We start from the raw sequence: 27916 nt of genomic DNA on the forward strand, positions 1-27916 counted from the left end.
TTTAGAGTCAGTTTATAAGTGGGATTATGCTCAGTGCTTCTCAGGAGCGAGTCCTGTCTATTTTTTAATTAGACATATTACCTAAAAATTATTTTTGTTCTTTCCACCCTCACTTGATGAATGTATGGTTTTCTGGCTAAATGCAATGACATGACCTGTGTATATAACTGTCTTCTGATCAGCACTCTTCCATCTTATTCTCTGGCTTGTGATTTGTTTTAAACCAGGATTCATTTTATGTAAATTTAGTCTCATTATAATGTTGTTTTTGTCATTGCTGAGTTCTTGAGCTCTTTGAATATCTTAATGTTTTGAAATGTTTGTAATCAGTCCTAGCAGTATTTTGGTAAGACCAGTGATTTTCATCCATGCTTACTTTGCTGCTTTCAGCGTGAGTCATGAAGATGTTGAGTTGAGTAACAACACATTTATCAGTATCAACAATAGTCTGTTTCTCAGAGCAGGAGATGTTTTGTTTGTTTGTTTTTAAACTAGCAGTATGGTTTGCACATTTATAAAAAATATTTATCCTTTATAAAAAACAAATGATAGGTATGCAGGTAAACCTTCCTGTTTTAATTGAAATTCAAGTTTATTACTCTATAAAGGTATAAAACGATTTTGTCAGTATAGTCCTAGAGATCTTATTTCCACATTAGTCTCCAAATGAATCCAGGATTTATAGAGGCAAAGAATGATGGCTCAGCTGGATGTCTTTTTGGGGAACTGAATCCTTTCCAACATTTTCTGCCAATCATTTGGGTGAAATACTGTTATTTTTTATGTAAGTAAGGAATATTTCACTGATGTCGAAGATGTAAGAAGTACTTTTTCCAAGCAGATCTTGAGTACACATTATACTGAAACAGAATTCTCTTTAACTTCTCAGCAAAGTGCTTCAAACTACTCAAATCATCCACTTCATTTGGTGGTACTAACTTCATGACACTCTGAGTTTTCATTTGTGTCTTTGGCAGTTCTTGTTTTAAATTTTGGAGATAGTTAAGAAATTAAAATTCATTTCAAAAATGTATTGGCATATGTTTTTTGTCCTTCTGTTTGTTTCCCTTTCAGGAAGTATTTTGGAGAAAAAATAGGACTTTATTTTGCATGGCTGGGCTTATATACAGAATTCCTCATTCCATCTTCAGTCGTTGGGATTATTGTATTTCTTTATGGATGTATAACCATTGAGAGCGACATTCCTAGGTAAGCTTCTTCATGAAAAGATTTTGTTACTTGAAAGTTATGACTGCACTTTTTTTCTATTGTAAACCTTAGTGGGAAGACTTGCTTTTAACAGGTCTCAGGTACAGTGATGCAGCATGAGCAACACTTAGCATTAGCACATTAGCAACTGGAAATGCACATTCATTGAGTAGATGAGACATTTGAATGATTGGCATTCATTTGTCTGTTCAGTATTGCAGATTCTGGTGTAAAAATGATTAGTAAGTCCACAGCATTGTTATAAGATCATGGATCATTGTTATTTTGATTATGGATCAAAATATCAGACTACTTGTAAGTTCTTTTTTATGCCACCCAATTGTTTTCTGTGAATGCATATTTATGTACAATTGGGAAAGTTCAGAACTCACAGAAGTTAATGGAAATACCATGTCTTGGACAGCTTTGTTCATCTTAGTAACAAAATTATTTGCACAAGAAAGATGAATGTTATTTAGCAGATCAGATATCCACAGAATTGATCTTGACAATTCGAAAAAAGAAAAAAGAAAAAAAGAAAAGGAAAAAAAAAAGCAAAAAAAAAAAAAAAGCTTAGTGCTGCTCTCTGCATCAAGATACAACACTGCAAGGTGATAGAAAGGGTAACAAGATGGCAGCAAATTGTTAGGCTACAGCAAGTGAGGGTCTGCTTTGATGTGATAGTGTTGGAGCAGAAATAGCAGAAAGAAACTCCTTGCCTTCAGAAGGCCTGTAAGATTCCCAGATAAGCATGGGTCTTCAGAGAGATACCCTTGCCTCAACTACCAACCCCTAAAAGGATCCTGGCTCCTGGCTCCACCAGTCACTCAGGTGCATCACTTGCAACTGAGCTCCTCCGGGTTGGCCCTACTTTCCTACCGGGTGCTCAATCGTTGGTTTGAGCTATGATGTAGCATTTCCACTACAAATATGTAACAAAATTAATTCTACTCAAAACTGGCGCGGCTTCACCTCGATTACTGCATGCAGTTTTAGGCACCATATCACAAGACATTAAACTACTACAGAGTGTCTAAAGGAGGGGTACAAGAATATAGAGAGCAAGACCTATGAGAGGGGATGAGGTCCATTGGTTTGGCCAGCCTAGAGAAGTTGAAATTGACAGGATGCCTCATGGCTGTCTACAGCTTCCTTGTGGGAGGAGAAGGGTGATGGATGGTTGTATCTCCTGTCTGGTAACAGCAACAGTACATAGAGTTTTCTCAGGAGAAAAAGGTTGGGTATTAAAAAAAGGCTCTTCATTGTGAGTGGTCAGGCACTGATAGAGGCTCCCCAGGACAGTCCTGCTGAAGTTCAAGAAGCTTTTAAACAACTCTCTCAGACATAAGGCATCAGTTCTGGGTGGTCCTGTGTGGGGGCTGGGAGTTGGACTCAAAAATCCTTTGATTTCCTTCAAATCAGGAATTCTATGATTCTATGAAAATTCATACAGTAATATCTGCTTCAGAGTAAAAAAAAAAAACAAAACAAACCACCATCTCTTGGTAGAGACAGCATACTAGCTTAATAGAGTCATTGGTGAAAATAATTGGGGTAGTTCTTGCATTCATTCAAGTAAATTAGCAACTTTAGAAGCAAATCACTCTGCAGTAGGACCTTACTGCTGATAGGTAATGGATGAATGACAATACATCTAAGTTAGGTTGCATTTTCTCATTCTAAATAAATAATGATGAGTGTGTTTGTCTATGGGAAAGCTTGTGGTAACATTAAAAATGAAGTGAGATTTATCTCGAAGATGTATCTGCAGTACCCTCTAATGCCTTTCAAATTAGAGCAGCATTTTAATTATATGATAACTGCTAACAGCTTTATACATTCAAATTATATGATAGAAAACATACTGATGCTACAGTTCGAGTAGCTCTTTTTCATTTGAGGTAATAGAAACAGTACTATCTAATGGTGGTTGATTTAGAAGTAGCTATTATCACAACATACCAGCCACTACTGAAAACGCTGCAAGTTTTACCTTAGGTCACACAGTCTTGAGTAAGAACACTTGCAGTTTTCATTAGTCAATTTATTTCAGTGAGACTGTGCAGGTAGCTCTTTCACACATAAACCTTATGAAAAAAATTGAAAGTATATTCAGGAGTGTCAAGTAAGGTTTGGTGTATTAAAGAAATAGTGATAATGATTTTTAAATTATTTGTAGACACTGAGGAAATGCATAGTAAATAAGGCTAGAAATTAAAATGACTTTAAAGAAAAGTTTTTACCTTATTGTTAGTCTCTTATTTAATGTTTTTCAGAAGGCAGATGAACAAATGTTGTAAAGTAAGAAGGGAAAGGAAATACTGCTTAGCAAATGAATAAATAGGGCATAAATGAAATATGGTTTTACAAGATTTACAACTTTTATTTATTTATTTAAATTTGAAAATTAGATTAGCATTCTACACTAGAAAAACAAGGAGGTATTCAGCCCAAGAGCCCTGTAACTGTGGGAAAACTGGGTTGAGGACCCTTAAAAGTGAAAGAACCTCATTTTCTGAAACCACTGTGGACACAGTATCTGAATACCCTTAAAACATATTTGTGTAGGTGCACTTTAAGAACTTAGCCAAAACCTTATGGTAAACGGCACTACAGACCAGAATTTGTGTTAAACCATATCGCAGGTGAACACCCACTGCTTTTATAAATATCCTTCAAGATAAAAAGCAGAATGTAGACAAATCTTAAAGCAAATGGAAAACATTTTTCCTAAAAATGAGACTCTTAAATTGTGTGCAATGCCTGTCTGTCACTTCTACAACCTAGTGTATCTTTCTTGCAAAAGATACTGTAGATGTAATCTATATTCATAACATAGAACAAATAAAATGTCTGTATGTTGGATCTGGCTTTTATGCAGAATAATGTGGCCAGTAATAAGCACAAAAGTACATTAAGTAATATGACATTTAATGTGGATTTTTGAGCTACCATATGAAAATTTGTTTTGTCAGGGGCAAACGAGATAAGAACCAATAGAATTTCCATTTCAGCCACCACAAAATTCTTTTTCTTTAATTCAAATCTGATCTATGTAAAATCATGTAGCTGAACACAGAGATGGCAAATTTCACTTTGACTGTATTTTAATTATTTTCTTCTAGTATTGTTAATCCCAATCTTTAGTGCTGTCTTAACAGAATCACTAATAAATTATATAATGATTCATTAGACTGGATGCTGCTTTAATTTCTATTTGTAAGGTGTTCATCAGTATTGTAATATTACAGAGCTTGGGAATGTGCTGTTAAGAGACACAGAGCTGATAGGCTTTTCCTCCCTGCAAGCCACATATAGAAAATATCTTGTAATAGCTATGAATTGTTTCTTGATATCACTGTTGTACAATGCTTTCCTGAGTAGTAATATTCTAAGAACTCATGCACTTATCATTCACAGTAAGGAAATGTGTGACCAGCATAATACCTTCACCATGTGCCCCCTCTGTGACAAGTTCTGTGATTACTGGAACCTCAGCTCTGCATGTTCTACAGCTCGAGCTAGCCACTTATTTGACAACCCTGCCACAGTCTTCTTCTCCATCTTTATGGCTCTCTGGGGTGAGTATGATTTCGAAAGCTTGATTGTTGACTCTGTCTCGCTCCAATTTATATGAAGGAGGTTCTTTTAATATATGCATTCAGGTGATTATGAGATGAAGACACAGTGGGTCAAGTGCTAGCCTGACCAGCTTGTTACAAATCCTAGTTGCTTAGGGATATGGGATATAGGTGACAGAAAAGAGATGGGAAATAAAAACAAGGAGTCTTTCTAGAAAGCAAGAGAGAGATAGTCACCACCATGGGTCCAGCATGGTCTGTAGTGCATTTGTTGATCTCAGGAACTCATCCAGTCACCATGGGGGATGGGAAAAAGCCAAAAAGATTTGCAGCAAGCAGGCCCTGGGAGGTTCTTCCAAAGAGGTTTTTTCCCCTCATGGAATTCTTCCATCAAAGGTTTCTTTGGGAGTTCTTCTCCAAAGTCCTTAGTTCAGTGAGAGCCTTTTATTACCCATGTCTATGGTTGTTTTATTTTTTTTCTACTTATACTTTTTTTCTGTTAGTGTGACATACCTGGTTCAATAGATGAGCCAGCAGGGAGTGGAGCCTTCATTGCCACGCACAAACTTTACTGCCTTTTGCAGTGGTTCAGCTCCTCCAAGCCACCCCTGATAAGACTGCTTGTTTGCTTCTGCTTATCTTTACAATCATAAAAAGTACTGTGGCACGGTGACAGCCACCACTTGTCCCCCTAGATAATTCACAGATGCCATTTAGAGTCTTATCACCAGAAAGGCCTCACAAAGCAAGCTTTGAGACAAAAAAAACAGTTTTGTCTTTCACAGAATCTTCAATGAAATTAAAGCTGACATATGGAAGTAGAAAGTATCCTTACATAGAATAGAGTGATACTAGAGTGAGTGTAATGCATATAGCTTTCTGAAGTCGGCAAGCCTCAGAAGGCAAATGATAGAATCTCTGTGCTGAAACTGGAGAAAGAATTATTATAATGCTTTCTTTAGTCAACAGAAAGGCTTGAAATAAATGAAGAGCAGTTGGGTAGTCCAGGGAGGAAAACTGCAACTTTTATCCCTTTATTTCCTTGTTTGATTTCACTTCTAATCTTTGCCACTCTTTCCTTCATTTTCTATTGAAATGGCAAGTCCTATTAAGCTCTTTTGCATTTGGGACTGGAGTGTATTTCGGTTTTCTTACAGGGTAGGCAACTAAAAGGGTTTAATTTAAGCCCTCCCACTTCCATGTGGGAAAACTTGGTGACACAATTGCATCAAAACTGTATTGGATTATGAGAACAATGGAACTATTATTATTTCTGTATTTATAATATATTATTAATGCAGGCTTGTTTTTTTTAATGGCAAAAATTCTCTGCCTCACTGAGGGGTCAAAACACTTCATAAACACCACTGAATACATTTTATTATTATTGAGTCTGACCTCAGCCACGTGTCTCACTGCTGGTGCTATGCTCTCATTCACATTAGATCTTGTTTACTGTGGAACTTAGAGGTGTGATTGCTACTGTAAAATTATTTTTTAATTTTCTTATTCTTTTTTTTTTTTTTTTAAAGCCACTATGTTCCTGGAGCAGTGGAAGCGTTTACAAATGAGACTGAGTTACTTCTGGGATCTGACTGGACTAGACGAAGAAGAAGTAAGTTTCTTCTCCCTGAACTAATTCACTGTATAAATTATTCTCAGTGCGAGGATACTTTCTCAGGACTGCTCTTTTAGTGCTATAACTGGCACAGTTTTGAATGTCAATGTATCCTTCGGGAAATGGTCACATATGTACCAGCACTCTAAGTTTAACAGTCAGTGTTGAAAAGGACTGAAAGATGCCAGCAGGTGATTCTTTGTTGAAAATGCCATATGCCATTTTACAGAGTATGATAACAGAACAAGGTTAATACCTTGCCATACACATGCCACATCATTAACAAAAATTCTCTGTAATGTCAATTTTAACATGTTAAGATAACATAAATAATATTTGCATCTACATCTGTCCTGTATCTATGATGCCATATTTAAAACATCCTAAGCTTCATGTACTCTATCACAGTGCCCTCTAAAGCAAGCAATATGTTTGATTACTCAAAAATATTTTTGAAATGCTCTGCAATAAACTGATAGGTCTTCAAACTGTACCTGAGTTGGCTGAAAAGTGAGAGATTGTAGTTTATTACTATTCACAACATCCCTAGTACATTTTTAGTTTTATTTCTCAGATATTGTTTTATGTGCCATAGTGTATTGTCTGTTTAAATTACTGAATGTCATCAGAGGATTAATTTCAAACTCTGACAAAAAAAGAGAGGAGTTACTATCCTTAAATATCCCTTAATATCCTCTATTGTAACTATGTATGTGCATTACATATGCCATACTGATAGATGTTGCCAAGGCATTGAAAAAGAGTCAGATTCAGCATCATGCTGCTCAATATTCAAAGTAGTTTAGAACAGCAGCAATTAAATTATCTTTTATCATTTCGTTTTTTATATTTCCTGTATCAAGCTGGTTTGATATGCTCCCATGCCAAGTCTTCAGCCAATAGAAGCCTCCTCCGCCCCCTCCCCCCCACCCCCCCTTTTTGAAGGCAAACAACTCCAAAGAGATGCTTCCAAATGTAAAAATTGTCTACATAGTGGTGTTGATTGCCTCACATTGATTTGAGTTACTCCTTACCAATCTTAAACATCATAATCAGGAAATGTCTATTTTCTTTTCTTATTTATTTTTATTGTTATCATTTTTTAGGAACATCCCAGACCAGAGTATGAAACCAAGCTGCTGCAGAAAAAACTGAAAAATAAAAACATGAAAACAGAAAACACAAATGAAGTAAGTTGCAGTTTACCTTTTCTCTTACTCTATAGCCAGGCTGCCTCTGATCTTAACTTCTTCAATGAGCTACTCTGCATTGGTTAGAACCACATCTACTAACACCTCACCTCTTGTTGGTCTGTCCAGTATATGGACAAGAAAGCTATCCTCAACACGGATTGCTTACAGTTTGCCATGTTACTTTCCTACCAGATATCTGTACAGTTGAAAACACACATCGGGAGCCTGTGAGTGTAATACTACTTGTAGCAGAAGCAAGATGGTTTTGTCAACAAATTCCCCTTGACCAGACAGCCTGTAAAAGACAATTAACCACCAGATGTCCTTTATTGGTCAGATCCCTAACTTTAACCCACAAATGCACCAGTGCTTTTCACTTCAGAAGATCCTGAAGAGTTAAACATTAAATATGATAAGTACAGAATACTAGAATAGCCATTCCACCTGATTTTTTTGTTGTTTTAATCATTTCATTCTCTACCTTTGAATAGTTGTACGTGTTACTCATTGCAAAACTCAGCTTATGCTTGGTTTCTTGATATTAAGGCACAGGCTTCCATGAGATCTCTGGCTCAGTACTTTCAGCTTTTTGGGTAGAAGCTAGGATACAAGTCTTCATCATACTAATAATGCATATCCTCTAGTATTGGGCTTTTTATCAAACTAGATGTTTCTTTGCAGTTAGTTTTCATTTTATCATAGTATCATAGTATCGTGCGGGTTGGAAGGGACCTTAGAGATCATCGAGTCCAACCCCCAGGATTCGAGCCTCCTGTGTAGCAGAGCGGCACTTCTACCACTTGCGCCACAGTGGGGATTCGAACCCAGGGCCTCTGGTGTTGCAACGCGGCATTTCTACCACTTGCACCACCGGGGCACACAAATGTATTATGCAAATACACAGATGCCTGTGAAGTTTGTTTCATTGCATCTTCACTCACTGTCATGCCATGACAGATCTTTCAGAATTTCTTGCCTGAATTTTTTTTGATAGCTAATATAATTAAGTCATTTATTTTGCATGTAGCTGGTGAACAGCTGTAATTTGCTGTATACTCTGTCAACAGTTTATGGGTTGGTTTGGCCCAGTTCTGTAACTAGTGGGATAGGGGGAAATGAATAGATCCACATCCCAGGAGAGGGAAAAGGGTAGGGAGGTGGGCCTAAAATACAAAACAGCAGCAACCATCTGTGGAGAAACAAATTCATTTACTAAATACGATATCAGAATGCAAGATACTATACCATAATACTACATAAGAACTGAAGCTAACAAATAAAAGAGTGTCTGAAAACCAAAGGCCTTACTCTAAGTAAGCTGAGACAATACAGCTAGGAGTGCAGACAAGCTGGAAGGTTGGAAAAGAAGGAGGGATGTCTCATGATCTACAGTTTTATCTTTAAAAAATTTAAAACATCTTTAAGATGTTTTAAAATATGCTATGTAAAATATGAGTCTTTATGTTTGAATTTTTTCTGGGACAATTATTCTGATATTTATTTTTCACTTTTTGTCCTGGTGTACGAAACACATATTTAAAAGTTTCTGTAAATAAGTTTCACCAGGCCTCTTGAGGTAATGGATCTGGGGCAGTGATCAGATGTGCTGCCTTATCAATCTTTCCACACAGTTGCTAACATACAAAGAAGGTATTTTATTTATTGGAGATTATTAGTTATTGTAGTGGTTTCATTGCTTGTGCTTTTCTAAAGGATAACTTATAAATACTATGCAAAACATTACTTCATGAAAGGAGATATTTTCTCTTGACAGTAATTATTCTGAATAATGAGAAAATTAAATTATTATCTTCTTGGACAATATTCTAAGGGCAAAATTATCAAATATATAAATGTGGCATATGTGGCCTTAACTTATAGATAAAGCAAACGATTAAAACAATTTCAAGTAGCTCTTATTTCTATAAACTTTAACCATAGGGAAACTATTGCGACTGTTTTCTATTCACTGGTTTTGTTGCCAACTAACTGGTAAGATGGCAAACTGCAGTGTTTTTAAGCAAATATCACTTCAAGCTTGTGAGTTATAGTGCTGGATATTATGAAGGAAAACAACAAAACTCTAAAGGAATTGCTTTACATGTATTTCTTAAAATGGTCTGCTATTCTCAAAACAGTATTGACAGCAAATATGCTGCATGGGATAAATAAAATAGTAACCTATAAATATTGTTTCTTACTGAAATAAGAAGGGAATCAACTAGTAAAGTATGCTGGACTGAAGAACTTTGAGAGTTGAAGTGTGTTTTCCGTGTTTTCCACATCTTTTAAAAGAGTGACAGAATTTTTTCCTATAGTTTATAACAATTGCAAAGGAGCAAATTGAGTTTAGGATTTTTCTAAACATGAGTTCTAGCTTAATCCATTGATGGAACATGAGGATATTATTGTAATTTTGTAATTTCAACCAAGTCATTTTGACCAAAGTTTCTGGTTCCTAAGGTATTACCAAATGTTAAGTGATATATTGTGTCCTCTTACTCTGCTAGATTCTGATGTGGCAATTTAGTACAAATGGGAGTCTTATAACAGTCTGTGTAGTTCCTGAGTTTTTAATTCTTTGGCAAATATTAAAATTGCTGACTCTCTATTTATTACCATTTTATGCAAAAATCTAATTCACGTTCTAGTCGCTTGAGGTGGCCAAATAAAGATTTCATTAAAATTTTTGTTTGTTTGTTTGTTTTCCCAAAATCTGTGCATCATGGAATGAAGCTGTTTCACTGTGTTAACTTAGGGCTAGATTCTGTAATTTTTAGACAAATGGTTTAAAGTTTTTTGTATAAAACTTAGTTAATTCCTTGCTCCAGAATCATTCTGAAAGTCCTGCTGTAACTCCAGAATCAACTTAGGGCTGAGTTCTGGGGAAATTATGGTAGGGGAAAAAAAAAAAAAAAAAAAGGATGTGTGAATACATTCCAATTGCATGCGTAGCTGCAGTGCCTAAAGTCACTAAATGTCACAGCTGTTGATCCAATAAGTCAATTCCATTCATCTGAATATTTGTCTTTATAGAAGAAGGAGTTAGACAAATCAGAAGAATTCAAGGCTGAAAGAGAATCAAAGTGCTAGAGGAACACAGTTCTTCTATCTTAATATCCACCTGAAGGCATTTATTGAAAGAGCTCCTCACTTTCATGATTCCTAGTTTCTCAATAGACCCATAAAGATTTTGAGAAAACAGTCCAACTGCTGGCTGTTTTTAAGGAGAGCTGTAAATTTTAATATAATGCTTAATGGCTAGATTGAATTCTGAGTGGAAGTGAATCAGCCAGCTGCAATCAGAACTGCTTGGTAGGGAAAATGTTCATTCTGAGGTTAAGAGATTTCTTTAAATCCCTGGATGACTTTTGGTGAAAGTATTGGAAGCAGAAATTTCAGGCAAGCAAAAATAAAACTCAGCCAGCCAGATGAAATTTAAACAATGAACCTTGGCAAGCCAGCTCTGAGAATCTGCAGGGTTCCAAGCTTAGGACAGTCAAGTTTTTTCAGGTTTCCTGTTTTGCTCCTGGAGGTTTCTACAGACAGAATGGTGTTTTGCAAGCACTCAAGATGAAGTGAAACAATCCTTAGGAGTGGCCCAGTACAATAATGTAGCAATATGCAATTGAAATTCACCAAGGATTATTCTCTATTTCAGAGTATAAATAATTGGAGTCCATACAGCGCGCCAGAACATTTCACTGTCAAGTCAACCAAATATTTTGATTGCAATATTATAAGGAAGAGAAACTTTGAGTCATAACTAGGTACACTGTGCTGCTGTAGGTGTAACCCAGGTATATAGCAGAGGTAGCTGCTTACTAGATCAGCTGTTGTAGAGCCCATTCCTACTGAAGTCCCAGAGGGCCTACATTTAGACTGTTCTCAGGGAGGGATGCTGCTGATTGATCCACAAGCTTGAGACAGAACTGTCTGATCACAGCTGTCAGGAGTGCAGGCCAAAGAATACACTGAATTCAATTCATTTTAATTTTATATATTACTATGTTGCCCATTGAGAATCATAAAACCTTTTGGGAGCTGAGAGCTCTTGAAAGTCTGGCCAGATGTGCTTTTAAAAAAAAGAATCTCTAAAGTTTCTCTTTTTAAGTACTGAAAGAATGAACTCTCCTCAAATAAGCAATTTTTAGGATGCCTTTGCCTTTATTTTGTCTGGCCAGTGATCCTCTCAGTAGAAACTAAAGAATGAGGGAAATCTGTGTTGTGTCACTGCCTTAGATACCTCATAAAAATAAGAGAAAAATTTTTCCAAACTAGAGAGATCCAACCTAGGGGACACTGCTTGCTATTCTTTGGCGATAGGTAATTTAGGGAGTAAGCAGCAAGTAGGCATACTAACACTCCATTTGAATGTGCAGAAATCTATAAGAGATTATGTGAAATGCTGTCCTCCAGCATTACCAGTCATGCTATTTCATTTATTTATTTATTTATTTATTTATTTATTTATTTATTTATTTATTTATTTTCTCTTTTCAGCTCTTGCTTTGAGTGTTTGGTGGACAGAAATTGTGAATGATTGAAGTGGCTGCTTTTATAAATACTGCCACAGGGTTAATGTCCCATTATTTTCAAAATGAGTATAGTTATCAGTTGACAGTAGAGTTAAGGAAGGAAAGCTGAGATTAAGCTGGCTGGGTCTCATGTAAAGCATTCTGGTGAGATAGCAGTAAAATGCCAAACAGGAGGCAGGTATGATGGAAGAGTAAGCTATCAGTGGGAAACACTAAGGCTTTAACACATTCTGGTCAAAACTGCACTAACGGTGCACTGGTTACACAACATTCTATGCTTAAGAAGGGTAACTGTCATAGGCAATTCTCTTCTGAGAAGAACAGGGGGTCCAATATGTTGATCAGATTCTACTTGTAGACAATTGTCCTGCCTCCCCAGGATCTTGGTGAAAGACATTACTAAAAAGCTTTGTGGTCTGGTCTGACTGATTATTCTTCATGGGATTAAGGTGGTTAGCTGATGGAGCAGAAGTGGTGTTTTCCTCTATGCCTTTAGATATTGAGAGAACCAGGATAACCCATGTGATAAAATGTGGCTAAGAGGTTGGTGCCACTACAGGAATTTTGGGTTTTCTGACCATGGCACCAGGCCTGATGCCTGCAGATGCAGAGAGTCTCATCTCTCTCAAAGGAGGAAACTGATCCTAGCTGAGGAGCTGGCAGGGCTACTTGAGAGGACTTTAAACTTGGTATGAAGGGAGAAGGGTCTGAGGGAGTAAGGCTAGGGCTGGAGGTGAGGTAAGTGTGTCAGCTGATGTGCATTTATGCTAATGCATGCAGCATGGGCATCAAACTGAAGGAGCTGGAAGGTACTGCGTGGCAGGCAAACTATAACTTAGTTAACTTACTGAAACATGTTAGGATCACTCCCAAACTGGAATGCTGTGATAGACAGCTATAAGCTGTTCAGAAGAGATAAGCAAGGAAGGAGGGCTATTGGTGTGACTTTCTAAGCTAGAGAGTGTTTAGATGTTACTGAACTTGGGAATGGCAATGATAAGATTGAGTCTTCATGGGTAAGAACTGGGAGAAGGCCAACAGGGCTGACATACTGAAGGTGTCTGTTATAGACTGCCTAATCAGGATGAAAGAATGGACGAGGCATTCTGTGAGTAGCTGGCAGAAGTTGCATGATTGCTAGCCCTTGTTCTCATGAGGGATTTCAATTTCCCTGATACATGCTGGAAATATAATACAGTGCAGAGGAAACAGTCTAGTTGGCTTCTAGAGTTTGTGGAAGGTAACTCCCTGACACAGCTGGTAAGAAAGCTGTCTGGGGAGGTGCCCCACTGGACCTGATGTTCACAAGCAGAGAAGGACAGAGAAGGTGGTGGGAGATTTGGAGGTCAGGAGCTTTCTTCCATAGAGTGACCATGAAATGGTAGAGTTCTCAGTTCTTGGTGAATTCCCGCTGAAGTTGGGAGGGAGGGGCAGCAAAACTGCTACTTTGGACTTCTGGAGGGCAGACTTTGAACAATTCATGACACTGGTAGGGAGAATTCCTTGGGAGTCAGACCTGGTAGGTAAAGTGATTCAGGAATAGTGGACAGTCTTCAAGAAGGAAGTCTTAAAGGCACAGAGAGAGGACTGTTCATGAGTGCTGTAAAATAAGCCACAGGGGAAGAAGACTGGCATGGATGAACAGGGAACTTTTACAGAGACTCCAGGAGAAAAAGAGAGTCTGCCTCCACTGGAAGAAGGGATGGGCAAATTGGGGGACATGACCACCGAGGACAAGGAAAAGGCTGAGGTTCTCAGTACCTTCTTTACGTCTGTCTTTAATAGTCAGACCAGTTATCCTCAGGGTACTTTGTTCCCTGATCTGGAAATCTAGAACAAGAAACAGAATAAAATCTCCCACAATTCAGGTGGAGACAGTTAAAGACCTTCTACTCCATTTAGACTGTCACAAGTCCGTAGGACCAGATGGGGTCCACCCAAGGATGCTGAGGGTGAGGTGATTGCTAAGCCACTTTCCACCTGATCAACTGGAGAGGTCCCAGAGGATTGGAGGCTTGCTAATGGGACTCTCATCTGTAAGACGGGTCATAAGAAAGATTTGGGGAACTCCAGGTGTTCTTGACCTTGGTGCTGGGGAAGGTCATGGAATGGATCATCTTGAGTGAGATTATGAGGCATGTGCAGGACAATCAGGGGATCAGACCCAGCCAGCATGGGTTGATGAAAGGCAGGTTCTGCTTGATCAACCTGATCTTCTAAAACAGGGTGACTAGACTGATGGATAAGGGAAAGGCTGTTGACATGTTTGTATGGGAAATCACAGCTTGAACCTCTGATTAATCAGCTGAGGCAAGTGTTGGGTCAGCTGCAGGAGCACAGGTGAGAGTAATTTAGCTGTGCTCCTGGAAGGGGTGGAGCTCAACTCCACCTCCTCTATGACCTCATATAAGGGCTGACCACCTCTAAGGCAGCATCTCTTGGAGGTTGCTCCCCAGTGGAGACTGCCTTAGCTTTCTGGTCAAGGCATTGACATTGGTGAGTTTTCCTTTGCTAATAACCTTTGAATATCTACTATCACCTTTGTTAAGATCTTTATATTAGCTACCCTTACACATATCATATGTAGATTTCAGCAAAACCTTTGACACTGCCTTTCACAGTATTCTCCTGAGGAAGCTGGTAGCTCATTGTTTGGACAAGTATGCTCTTTACTGGATAAAGAACTGGCTGGAGGGCCAGGCCCAGAGAGTGGTGATGAATGGGATTAAATCCAGCTGTTGTCCAGTCATGAGCGATGTTCCTCAGGGGTCTGTACTGGGGCCAGTCCTGTTCAATATTCTTATTTATGATGTGGATGAGGGGATTGAGTGCACCCTCAGAAAGTTTGCAGATAAAAGTTGCAGATCAACTTCACATCAAGTTGGTAGGAAGTGTTGATTTGTGTGAAGGTAGAAGGGCCCTTCAGAGGGATTTGGTAGGCTGGATCAATAGGCTGAAGCCAGAGGCTTCAACAAAACCAAGTGCTGGTCCTTAAACTTTGGTCACAGCAACCTCAGGATCCACCTGTGGGGTAGATCCTAGCTCCAGCCCTTAGACCTCCTATAAAGATTCACTGCCACTGGGGAATTATCTCTGGGTGGAGACCCTTTCCTTGTGGTGTCTTTCCTGCAAGCCTAGATTTTTGGAGACAGGTGAGCACTTTTCCTTTATAACACTATTCTATCTGCACTAGTCCCTTTGCTGTTACGCTCCTCTATCACCTTTCCACTGTGCTGTAACACAAATACATAATACATTATTATTACAATAACAATTATAGTAATTGGCTGACAAATTCAGCTCAAGGGGGATTATATTGGCTGGTGGCTTGTCACAGCTGGGATTCACCACAGTTCTATTTTGGAGCCAATTGTATTCAATGGTTTTATAAAATTAATGTGTAACTTGTGTCAGGTTGGATGTTAGAAAAACATTTTTCTCTGAGCGTGTGGTTGGGCATTATAACATGCTCCCTAGTACAGTGATCTAGCAACAAATAGGCTGCAAGTAGGCTGCAGTTTGAGAAGTTTTTGGACAGTGCTCTCAGGCAGAGTTTGAATTTTGAGTGGTCCTGTGGGTGGGCTTGACGGTCCTTTTTTTATTCCTTCTAACCCTGGCTATTCTGTTTCCATGAATATAAGTATTATAAATACACACAAGGTCTTTTTTTTTACTGTAGCATGAAGTTGATTTTTTTTAATGTGTTTCTCAAACTTTTCTATGCAAATACAGACAAATTCTCTGAGGTGGTGCAGGGGCTATGTTTTTATTCTGATAAAAAATGATTAACATTTTCTGAGAAAATATGACTATTTGCAAAAGTTGGATTTTTGCTCAGTACATCCTTGATTCTGGGAGAAAGGTTGTAGTTTTCCACACCTTCTTTTTTCTCACTTTATGATACAGTCTCAAGGCAAACAGACATTGTGAAACAATTGACACATTGCTTAGGTAATGCTGAATAACCTTCAATGCCTATGGGTAGGTACTATGAGGAAGCTTCCATTACCTGTTGAAGTCATTTTCTATAGCACTGTATGGCACAAATAAAGCATTGATAGTAGGGTATTCACAGAGCATGAAAATCCAGAGTTTTACCTACAGCATATCCCTACTACAGACACCTGTTGTTGGAAGAATGAGAACAGATCTTTTCCAAAAAATAATAGAACTGAAGTCCAGCTGGAAAATGTGGCTTAATTACTAAATATATATGCTATATGTATATATAGTATATATGTATGGTTTTGATTATAGTGAAATGTATTAATTCACCTTTTAGAGGGAAAGGAGTTTTCAAGTTCTGTTAATTGCCTTTTTCTTTTTAAAAGATTTTTAAATAATTGAATAAACAAAAATAATATCTTAAATGGTTGGCATAGGTTCATATTAATTAAAAACACTGGAAAACAAACATTCAAACTTGATGTTCTAATTTCTGTCATATCTCCCTTTACTTGTTTTTCCTGAGATATTATGTTTTTCACCAGAGAAAGCAAAAGTAATGTTTTGCTATTCTTAACCTTTAAGTGCCTATGATGCCTAGCTTTTCATTTGCACCTCTTCAGAACAGACTCTCTGACCACTTTTCTTAGACTGAAATTAACACCTTAGTCATTCTTCTTTGTTCTTCATGCTACTATGAGCTTAACTGAGAAGAAAAGTAGTAGTTTTGGTACCATCACTAATTGTTTCTAACAGACTTTGGAACCAAACCAAACATTTTAATGAAATGAAAGTCAAAATACTATCCCTATCAGTGAGAGATTCCAGTCTAAGATGAATACTTGAAGAGAGCTGGTGAATAACATGGCAGTGTGAAGAGGCGAGTGAGAAGTATATGTCATAGTGAAATGAATGGTTCTGTGGATAGACTAGGAATAATGGACAAAAGATAGAGCAAACACAGATACTTTCCAGGCAGAAAGTGATGTCACAAAAGTAGGATTTGACTAGAATTAGATGAGTACTGTATATTCTTTAAGATGAAGGCATACACACAGTGTGCTTGAAGAAAAAGGCCCGGAAGAAGAATGCTATGAATGAGGTAGCTGAAATTAAGAGATTCTGAGAGCATCGATCAATGCATGGATGTCATCTACTCACTCTAGAGAATTCTTCATGTGAGAGAGCAAAGGAAATATTTGCAGTTGCCTTCTCTCTCTAGAAATTAAAACAAGAATGGAAAAATATGGATTCTAGAGATTCTGTGCTAATGATGACCTAATATTTCTGCGATATTTCTAGAGTAGCAGAAATCCACAGGGTTAGAAATCATGTTAGAGTTTCTTTTTAATTGCTAGGTAACTTACCACCCACTCGTTGTCCCCAGAGGACATTTTAAATTTAAAGGTTAGCAATCTATACTAAGTAGCATCTTTGAATACCCTGTTTTGCAGGTAGAATAGCCCTCTGGCATTCCTGGAGGTACTGACAATGGGGTAATTCAGCAAAAGAGAAAGGGGTAGATGCAGATGATGCTAGTGTAATTTCTCTGAAGAGCATCTACTTTAAATGTGTCAGGTTCCACGTTTCAGGTCAGTAGTAGGAAAGTGGGAGCTAAATAATTTAGTGGGCCTCTTAAGTCTCCAGTGTACAGTGTTCCCTGGAAAGTCTGAGTTCACTGAGTGCACTGATCTCCCATTGAAACTGTCAGACCCTTATAAGCAATATTTCAGAGTTCAGTTGACCAACCACATGCAGGCCGTGCCTGGTAGGATTAGCACAATGCTAATTTTCACCTTCCTTTAAATACAGAATGAATAGGTTAAAGACAGTAGTGCAAAGAAGCAAATTGTTTTCCTTTGGCTGTTTTTCCTGCTGCCTCATGAAGTTCTTCTGTGCTGAAATAAATATTAAATGGAAATCCCAATAAAAGAAAGCACATTTTCTTGATAAACCTGCACATTTAGTCAAATTTTGTAAGGGACTCCTGATGCTTAAATCTGTTGCTAATTTGTTCATTCTAAGTTAGACTTAAATGACATTGCTTTATTACTGAAAGGATAGGAGATACATATTTCCATCTATTTGCAGTTGGTGGATTTTAGCACTTTCAAACCAACAAGCTATGTACGTGTGTGTATATATATATATACATATATAAAATAGTAGCATAATTGAACACAAGAAAAAAAAAGGATATAGATTGTCTGTCTTCACAGGGAAATTTAATTCCATTAGTAGATGTCCCTATTCATCGCAGAGTAGTTGAACCTTTAAAGGTCCCTTCCATCTCAATGACTTAGCTTTATTTATCAATCTTATCTTAGGAAAGGATATATTATCCTTTAAGGTACTAGAGAACAAGGTCCCAAAGTCCAAAGTAGTACATTTCCAACATGAAACCATAGCTCACTAATTTAACAATGATTAACATGTGTGCATATGTATCTATTTTTGTGTGCCTTAACAGAAACCTTTGTGTTCATAAATCCTCGAAGTGAATATAATCTTTCTCAGACGCTCTCTCCAGTGGTTCTTGGGTAGTCATGAGCTAGTGAAAAACTATAGAATTGTGGGAGAATTTAGCTCCACCAGAGGGCAAAGATAAATCAGAACTCAGCAAACACACCTCCTTAAACTGGAGTGGTTAACTGAAATATCAGACACTGCCAGATAACACACTGTTGTGAGCTTGCTCATGTGGGTAGACTGTTTTGGGTTGATATTACTAGCTCCAAACTTCTGGGTTGCCATATTTGTGCAGCAGGTTTGAAGATCTAAGGTCTCTGAGCAATCATTTCATTGGTGGAGTGGTGTCAGGGCTGCAGGTATTTTTAGAATTAGCACTTGTGTTTTGTGGTATGACACTGAGTAACAAGATTCTTTAGATCAGTTTGATTTGGAACCTCAATTTCTTTGAAGGTATTTTTACTTGAAATTAACATCCACAGGTCAACTTTTCCTGCTTTCTGCTTGTTTCATACATTTGTTGGCTCTGAAAGCCACATTTGCCAAACATAGAGAGGTTAAGTGGCAGGCCACTATTGTGTTTCCTGTCTTCCTGTGGATATATATTTCCCTGGGAATGTACTGGCTAGCAGCACTGTTGGGTTGCCTTGACATGGAAAAGTGAGCCTATATTTGTGAGGTGGTATCACAGCCAGTCTCTTGCTCCTTGGCTTCATTCCAGAGCTCTGGCTGCTGTGAAGTCACTGGTCTGGTGTATCTCATTTTCCTGTTTATATTCTGGGTATAGATTTCCATGAGGAAATTTTTCTTTTTAAAAGGAGAATCTCTTCAGTGAGTAGTGTTCTCCTGAAATGCAGAATGTGAGATTTACCAGCATTTGATATTTTTTTTCTGAAGAACAAGAAAAAGAAACAAACTACTCAGGTTGTTTGTTTGTTTGTTTTGTTTTTCCTAAGACTACACAGGTCATAAGCATCACAGGAAAAAAAAAAAAGAAAGGATCTGAGAAGACACCCAGTTCTGTTCTTGTGCTCCAAAGCTGTACTCCATGTCAAGTTTTCCAGATGTTTCTTTAACCTCTTACTAAATATCTTCAGTGATGAATGTAGGGACTTGTCTCAGGCCTTAATTATACCTGCTTTGAAAGACTGAAGGGTTTATTGTTCAAATGATCTTCTCAGTGTTCAATCTTAGCCTTTCTGGTAGTAATTTAAGCCTTCACTTTATTATTATTTTAAATCTGTATTAACAGTGAGCTGTTCATTTCTTTCATTAGATTGATAGATATTTTAAAATCTATTTTTGACTCCTGCAAAGCTATTTGTATCAACAGTTTGAAAAAGAACAAATAGAAAGATTATAGAAAAGTACACAGCCTTGAATCCAACAATGCAAGTAATGGAGAATTCCTCAGTATTTCTAGGTTCCAAATAATCTTTTTCCCTTCTTCTCTTGTCTCTGTAGGTGTATCACTGAGTAATGCATATTCTCACAAGGGTAAAAACCAAACAAACAAATACACCCTTTCTCTTTTGAAAGAGGGTGGGTTTGTAGAAAGAAACATTAGTGAGAGGTCTCTACACCAGCTTTTTCTCTCTCTCTCTCTCTCTCTCTCTCTCCTCTCTCTCTCTCCCCCCCCCCCATATTGCCTTTCCTCCTACTAACGCATGTGTGAATGAAAAGTTTCAGTCTCAAAAGAGATCAGCTGTATTACACTATTCCACAATTTGAAAGGACTGCTTATTTTGACACTATTTTGTCACAGAATACAACTGCTTTGTGTGTATTCATATGGTGATATGAAGCTTCTGCATTTCTGTGGATGCTTGTCAGAGGTATGGTTGCCCAAATTGCAGGTCACTTAGCTCAAACTTTATTGAAACAGTAACCAGTAATGTAGGCAACCTAGTCCATATCTATTGCCTTCATTTCAGTCATGTACAGTATGCTAGTTAGATGAACAGGATCTGAAATAGAATCCTTTATATCAGATATGTTTCAACAGAGGATTCCCAACAAATCCCTGCAATTTTCTGTTGGACAGTCTAGCTTGAAAATCTTCTGGAAGACCCATCCAAAGTAGTTCCAGCAAATGAGGGGGTCAGTCTGCATATTTCTGGGAAGGCTGAGGAAATGTTACATTGATGACTTCATGCTGCAAGCTGTTCTCCAGAAGAAGCTGTTTTTCTTAACTTGTGTTGAAATCTGGTTATACGATGGGATGTAAATGCAAGATTATCTATTGATGTAAATGGGATTCCACTTAAGGATCTTTGGAATGTATCTGGGACAGCATTAAGATATGAAATGATGTAGGTAAACATTGCCTGCATAGCAGTGTTATATTTTTCTATGCTCTGTAGCAGGATCTCTGAGTCTTTTGCATAGGCAATGATGCACCACCATGCAAAATATGCATCAGATTAAAACTGCAGAAAGTGCATAGCAAAAAAATGCTGCATGAGAGTCTTGAAAGGACCACTGCTTCCCTTGTAGTCTTGCCTCTATCAGGTGATGTATTTATCCTAAGTATTCCTGTCTCCATTCCTGATTTATGAGTGTTCTAGTTTATGAATTACAAGATCTTTTTCATTTTCTGTGACAACACTGAAAGCTCAGAACATCTGCAGCTTGGCATGGGAACTTTATCACTTTATTAGACTCAAGGCTTCCCAGAGGTCCTCTCAGTAACATATATTTCAGAATTATTATGTTAAATATAGGACAAACTGCTTACTGATCTTTGTCTAGATACTACATGCCAGTTTTGTCCACTGCTTCCAACTCTTTCATTTTTCTGTTACAGGACTACAGAAATTTACTTTGTTGATATACCTACTATATTTTTGTCAGCTTTGAAGACTAGTGATAAACAGTGAATACTTAACACTACAGTTGTAAACCTATTGTTTGTCTTTTCACAGTATTTTTCTGGTAATCTTCTGAGTGTTTTCTGTTTTCATTAATAATTAATCCTTGCAAACCATATGTTAAACTGTCATTGTAGAGAAAAAAAAAAGTTCTGTCAGTTCTCTCTCAAACCATATGTAAATAACTAGGAGTTGATTTTAAACAGTGATATAAATACTGAGTATATTAATGCTGTTTATACAATAATGATCACAATATGCTACAATTATATAATTGCTCAGGTTGGAAAAGACCTTCAAGATCATCAAATTCAACTGCAAACTAAATATACTTCTGTAACTCTAACAGCTCTCTGATAATTCATGTCCCTGAGCATTCAGGGACTGTGACTCAACCACCTCCCTGGGGAGCATATTCCAGTATGTTCTTTCTGTAAAAAAGTTTTTCCTGGTATCCATTCTAAGCGTCCCTGGCACAACTTGAGGCTGTTTCCCCTCATCCTATCACCAGTGAGAAGAGACCAACCCCACTGTCACTGTAATCACCTTTCAGGTATTTGAAGAGACCAATAAGGTCTCAGCTCAGCCTCCTCTTCCCCAGACTAAGCAGCCATAGTTCCTTTAGTTGCTTCTGGTAGAGCGTATTCTCCAAGCCCTTCACAAGCCTTGTTGCTCTTTTGTTGCTCTTTCTTTGGTGTCAGTGGTTTAAGGGCTGGTTCCAGCTGGCTCTGTGACTAGTAGGGTGGGTGAATGCATGCTGCAGGAAAGGGGAAAAAGGATAGAGAGATGGGCCTAAAAACAAAACAGTGGCAACAATCTGAGGAGAAACAAACTAATTTACTAAATAAGATATCAGAAAGCAAGATAACTCACTACAATACAATCTAATTAGAACTGAAGTTAATAAAACAAATTGAGTGTCTGAAAGCTGAAGGCCTTACTCTAATGCTGTGATGAGATGGCACCTGCAACAGAGACAAGACAGATGAAGGGGGGTGTCTCATGACTATGTTAGGAGTTTTATGTCCTCTCTTCTGGGACATGTACTGGGAACTGAAGCATTAGCTCTGTAACTCCCAGTTCACTACATGATGTTATGATGTGAAATACTGATAACCAAAAATCGTAAAACCATGACATTTGGATTTGCTCCAGCACCTCAGTGTCATTTATGTATTGAGGTACCCAAAACTGAACACAGTACTCAAGGTGGGGCCTCACCAGTGCCAAGTACAGGGGCAGGATGACTTCTGTAGTCCTGCTCACCACACCATTCCTGATACAAGCCAAAATGCCATTGGCCTTCTTGGCCACCTGGGCACACTGCTGGCTTATATTCAGCTGATTGTCCATCAGTATGCCAAGGTCCCTTTCCATCAGGCAGCTTTACAACCACTCCTCCCAGGGTTGCTGGGGGTTGCTGTGACCAAAATGCAAGACCTGATGCTTTGGCCCTGTCGAAACTCATACAGTTTACCCTGGCCCATTGATATCAAAGACAATGTATGCATTAAATACAGCACATCAAGGAAACACTTCTATTTCTGAATAAACTACAGTGAATTAAATTTAACAAGTTTATCCTTACAAACTTAAGTGAGTGAAGCAACTTGAAATACTTCCCTGAAATTAGCTCAGGGAACACTGGTTTCTTATATTTGAAACCAAGGTCAAATTTTCAGCAACATTTCTATATGGGAATGCAATTCAGAGGTTTTCTCACTCTAATTAATATATCCGATAGCTAATATGTATCTCCTAGCAAAGCCTAGATATGTGCTATTGCTGCAGTGAAAAAAAAATCAGAAAGAGAGCTTGTTAGAATGTTGCAGACTACCTTTGTTTGAGAAGAACTAGCATAGCTGGATGTATGTCCACGTTGTACAACTTGGAGAAGAAGACTGATAATATATTTTATCTATGAACTGTTGCTCGTATCTTTGTCCTAAATTTAAAAAAGAGTTTTATCCATGTACTCATTGTATGCATGTGATATATATGCATATACCAACACGCATGCACTTATCTACATGTATGTCTGTGTCTATTTATATATGTGTACACACTACTTGGCAATTTTGAGAATGAAAAAAGTTGTTAAGTTGGATACGAACTAGACACTTTTAAAATTATCTTGTCCTTCATTCTGCCAGTTTCTCTGCAGTACTGACAAAAAAAAAAAAAAAAAAAAAAAAAAAAAAAAAAAAAGAAAAAGAAAAGAAAAGAAAAGAAAAGAAAAGAAAAGAAAAGAAAAGAAAAGAAAAAAAAGAGGCTGCTGTCTTTTACCAGGCTTCTTTGTGCTCCATGACCCTCATCTAACATAGTAACCATTGCATTGTCTGTTATTGTGGAAGGAGTATAAATATAAGTATCTTGAGGCAAAGGACCTTGGCAGCTGACACATACTTCTCTATTTCAAGGCAAGTCTGTTGCCTGTAGAAGAATTGTTTCCAATCATACTGCAGCTGTGTTCTTGGCTGATGCATTCTGCTCTGACTAAGTGGCTGAAGCTAGAATAAAAGCCAAGAAACACCCCAGTCACTATCTGTAAAGAATCATAGAATAACAAGATTGGAAAGGACCTACAAGATCATCTAGTCCAACTGTCCTCCCATTACTGCTGTTACCACAAGCCTCTAAACCATATCTTGTAACTCCTCATTTGGACACCTCTTGAACACTGCCAGGGATGGTGACTCCACCACCTCCCTGAACAGCCCATTCCAGTGCCTGACCACTCTCTGAGAAAAAAAAAAAGTTTTTTCTTATGTCTAATCTAAACTTCTTCTGGTACAACTTGTGGCTATTTCCCCAGGTCCTGTTTGTTGCCTGGGAGAAGAGGCCAATCCCCTCCTCATCACAACCTCCCTTCAGGAAGTCGTAGAGTGTGATGAGGTCTCCCCTGAGCCTCCTCCAGACTAAACAATCCCAGCTCCCTCAGCCACTCCTCATAAGACTTGTGCTCCACACCCCTTGCCAGTTTTGTTGCCCTTTTCTGGGCACATTCCAGGGCCTCAATGTCTTTCTTGTAGTGAGGGGCCCAAAACTGAACACAGTACCGGAGATGTGGCCTTACCAATGCTGAGTATAGGGGGATGATTCCCTCACTATTTCTAATGCAGGCCAGGATGCTGTTGGCCCTATTGGCCAGCAGGGCACACTGTCGGCTCATGTTCAGCTGAGCATCAACTAACATCCCAAGGTCTCTTACCTCTTCGCAGTTACTACAGCACTGCATGGGGTTACTGTGGCCAGTGTGCAGGTCCCAGCACCTGGCCTCGTTGAACCTCAGCCCATTCACCTCAGCCCAGTGATCCAGCTTATCTAGATCCCTCTGAAGGGCCTCCCTACCCTCAGACAGATCGACTGTCTGAGGTGTCATCTGCAAACCTACTGAGGGTACACTCAATCCCCTCATCTAGGTCATCAATAAAGATGGGCCCCAGTACCAGTCCCTGGGGGACACCACTTGTAACCGGTCACCAGCTGGATTTAACTCTATGAACCACTACCCATTGGGCACAGCCCTCTAGGCAGTTCCTTACCCAGAGAAAGGTATACCTCTCCAGGCCACAGGCCTGTCCAGTTTCCCCAGGAGAATACTGTGAGAGACCATGTCAAAGGCTTTGCTGAAGTCCGGGTAGACTACATCAACAGCTTTTCCCTTGTCTACCAGTCTGGTCACCCAGTCATAGAAGATGAGGTTGGTAAAGCACCACCTGCCTTTCATGAACCTATGCTGGTTTGCCCTGGTCCTCTAGGTGCCATGCACATGCCAAGTGATTTAACCAAAGATTATTTGCTCCATAACTTTCCCCAGTACCAAGGTCAGGCTGAAAGGCCTGTAGTTCCCCAAATCCTCCTTATGGCCCTTCTTGTAGGTGGGAGTAACATTGGCAAGGCTCCAGTCCTCTGGGACCTCTCCAGATAACCCAGTGCCCTCTCCAGATAATCCAGTGCCCTGATGATAACTGATCTGCCTATTAAAGGCAGGTGTAAAGAAGGCATTGAGGACCACAGCCTTCTCCTTATCCTCAGTGGTCAAATTTCCCTTTGCATCAAGTAAAAGATGGACATTTTTCCTGGTTCTTCTCTTACCAATGATAATTTGATTATCTATAAAAGGATTTCTTATTCTCTTTTAATGCAGTAGCCAATCTGAGTTCAAGTTGGGCTTTTGCCTTCCTAACTTCTTCCCTTCACACTTTAGCAACTTTCTTGTAATCTCCTCAAGTAGCCTGTCCCTTCTTCCATAGGACATAGACTCTCTTTTTCTTCCAGAGTCTCAGTAATAGTTCCTGGTACATCTACACTGGTATTCTTCCCCTACGGATTGCTTTACAGCATTCAGGGACAGACTCTTCTTGTGCTTTTAAGATTTCCATCTTGAGAAGCATCTAGGCTTCCTAGACCCCTTTACCCTTAAGGGGCGACTTCCAAGAGACCCCTGCAACAAGCGTTCTGAATAGGTCAAAGTCCATCCTCTGGAAGTTCAAGATAGCAGTTTTGGTAGTCACCCTACTGACATTTCCAAGAACTGAGAATTTCACAGTTTCATGGTTGCTCTGCCCAAGACAGTCCCCAACCTTCACATCTCCCACCAGTCCCTCTCTGTTAGTGATGAGCAAGTCTAGCAAGGCACCACCCCTGGTAGGCTCTCTTACCAGCTGGGTAAGGAAGCAATCTTCCACGCACTCTAGAAACCTCTTGGATTGCTTTCTCTGCGCTGTATTATATTTCCAACATATATCAGGAAAGCTGAAGTCTCCCAAGAGAATGAGTGCTTGTGGTTATGCAACTTCCAGAAGCTGTTCATAGACTGCCTCATCCATCTCTTCATCCTGATTGGGAGGCCTATAACAGACCCCCACCAAGATGTCACCCCTGCAGGCCTTACCCCTGATCTCTAACTACAGACACTCAGTTTTATCATTCCCAACCCCAAGCTCTTCAACATCAAAACATTCTTTGATATAAAGGGCCACACCACCACTTCCTTCAGCATCTGTCACTTCTGAAGAGCTTGTAACCATCCATCACAGCACTCCAGTCATGGGAGTGGTCCCACCATGTTTCGGTAATAGCAACTAGGCCGTAGTTTGCCTGATGCACAATCGTTTCCAGCTCCTCCTGCTTGTTGCCCATGCTACATGCATTGGTGTAGATGCACTTCAGCAGTCATCTGCCTCACCCCCAGCTCAAGCATCGTTCCCCTAGGCTCATCTCTTGTGAGCCCTGTTTTGTCCCCTTCCCCTGTCTTAGCTAGTTTAAAGCTCTTTCAATAAGACCCGCTAGCTCCTGTGCTAGGATTCGTTGCCCCCTTTGATAGGCAGGTTCCATGGATGGACAGCAGACCAGGGGCAGAGTAAACTGCCCCATGATCAAAGAACCCAAAGTTTCTGCCTTGACACCAGCCAATTATTCATTGCTTGTGCTTTCAAGCCCACTCTGTGTCCCTCACTTCCCCTCAAGGTATAGAACAAAAAATGACTTGAGCTCCCACTCCTTCAACTAAACACCCTAAAGCCCTGAAATCTCATTTCATAGTTCTTAGGCAATTCATCACTGCCTACCTGAACTATAAGTAACAGAAAATAATCAGTGGGCCTAACCAGCTTTAGAAGTTTTCTGGTTATGTCCCTGACCTGGGCCCGAGGAAGTCAGCATACTTACCAATGGCTCAGATCCAGTCTGTCCTCAGTTCCTGCAGCCCTAAAACCTGCTCAGAACCTACTGCCCAAACCAGAAATCTGATGGTAGTTTTTCTTAACTAAGTTACAGCCAAGACTGGAAGATGAAGATAGGCAATTTCAACATGGAAATAAGCCACATGTTTTCAACAGCAAGGATAATGAATATTGTTATGACCTAATGAGGCTTGTGACTTCATCCTAGAAATACTCAAGTTGTGATTAGAGGTTTTTCTAATAAGAATATTAGTTAAAAACCAGATTTATTATCCTTGTAGCAAAAAAAAAAAAAAAAAAAAAAGGCACAGGTACAGGCATTGGCATATGGTCAGGGTGGCAGTCATTTTATCTTTCCTCTTATACAGTTTGGGGGCCCTAGTACAGACTTGCTCAAATTCCTGGAACAGTCCCAGGAATTTGCTTAAACAGTTTTCTGCCTGTAGTTGTCACTGTGGGCCACTGTACAGTTCCAGAAATGTTCATATGAATTATTTGTACCTCCTTTTTAAAGATTATCCTGGCATATATTGTCTTCAAAAATTGTCTGCACTGCAGGCTCTTAGCTTCTTTTACCCTCTGAATAGCACTGAAGTATCCATTTTTTTCTTGCCTTCATCTTATGTCATGCTTAAAGTAAAATTACCTTGACACTTTATTTCAGAATAAGCTCATTTCGTTCCTTAATTGAGCCTGTAAAACGCATGTAATTTTTGTTGTGTTATTCACTGTGTATGATGCCACCATTATTACTATTGGATGTTTATTTTGACATCAGATTTTTTGCACATTTTAAGGCTTTTTTC

At 38.9% G+C, this 27916-nt stretch overlaps 1 protein-coding gene across 3 annotated transcripts in view; it reads left to right on the forward strand.

Moving 5' to 3' along the window:
* Positions 1 to 27916, forward strand: part of ANO2 (anoctamin 2) — a 105211-nt gene that overhangs the window by 27904 nt on the left and 49391 nt on the right. For 2 of the 3 annotated variants that reach the window (XM_032440933.2, XM_085522232.1), the window contains 4 exons: positions 1075 to 1209; positions 4630 to 4790; positions 6323 to 6405; positions 7515 to 7598. In XM_032440933.2, the coding sequence (XP_032296824.2) occupies positions 1075 to 1209; positions 4630 to 4790; positions 6323 to 6405; positions 7515 to 7598 (463 nt within the window). Of the gene's footprint in view, positions 1 to 1074; positions 1210 to 4629; positions 4791 to 6322; positions 6406 to 7514; positions 7599 to 7793; positions 8026 to 27916 lie in introns of those variants that run through there. The other variant, XM_085522238.1, reaches the window with a different exon arrangement.

This window comes from Coturnix japonica, chromosome 1 (assembly GCF_054131305.1).
Source record: "Coturnix japonica strain WE chromosome 1, WE-NBRP24, whole genome shotgun sequence".
In the NCBI taxonomy this organism is placed as follows: Eukaryota; Metazoa; Chordata; class Aves; order Galliformes; family Phasianidae; genus Coturnix; species Coturnix japonica.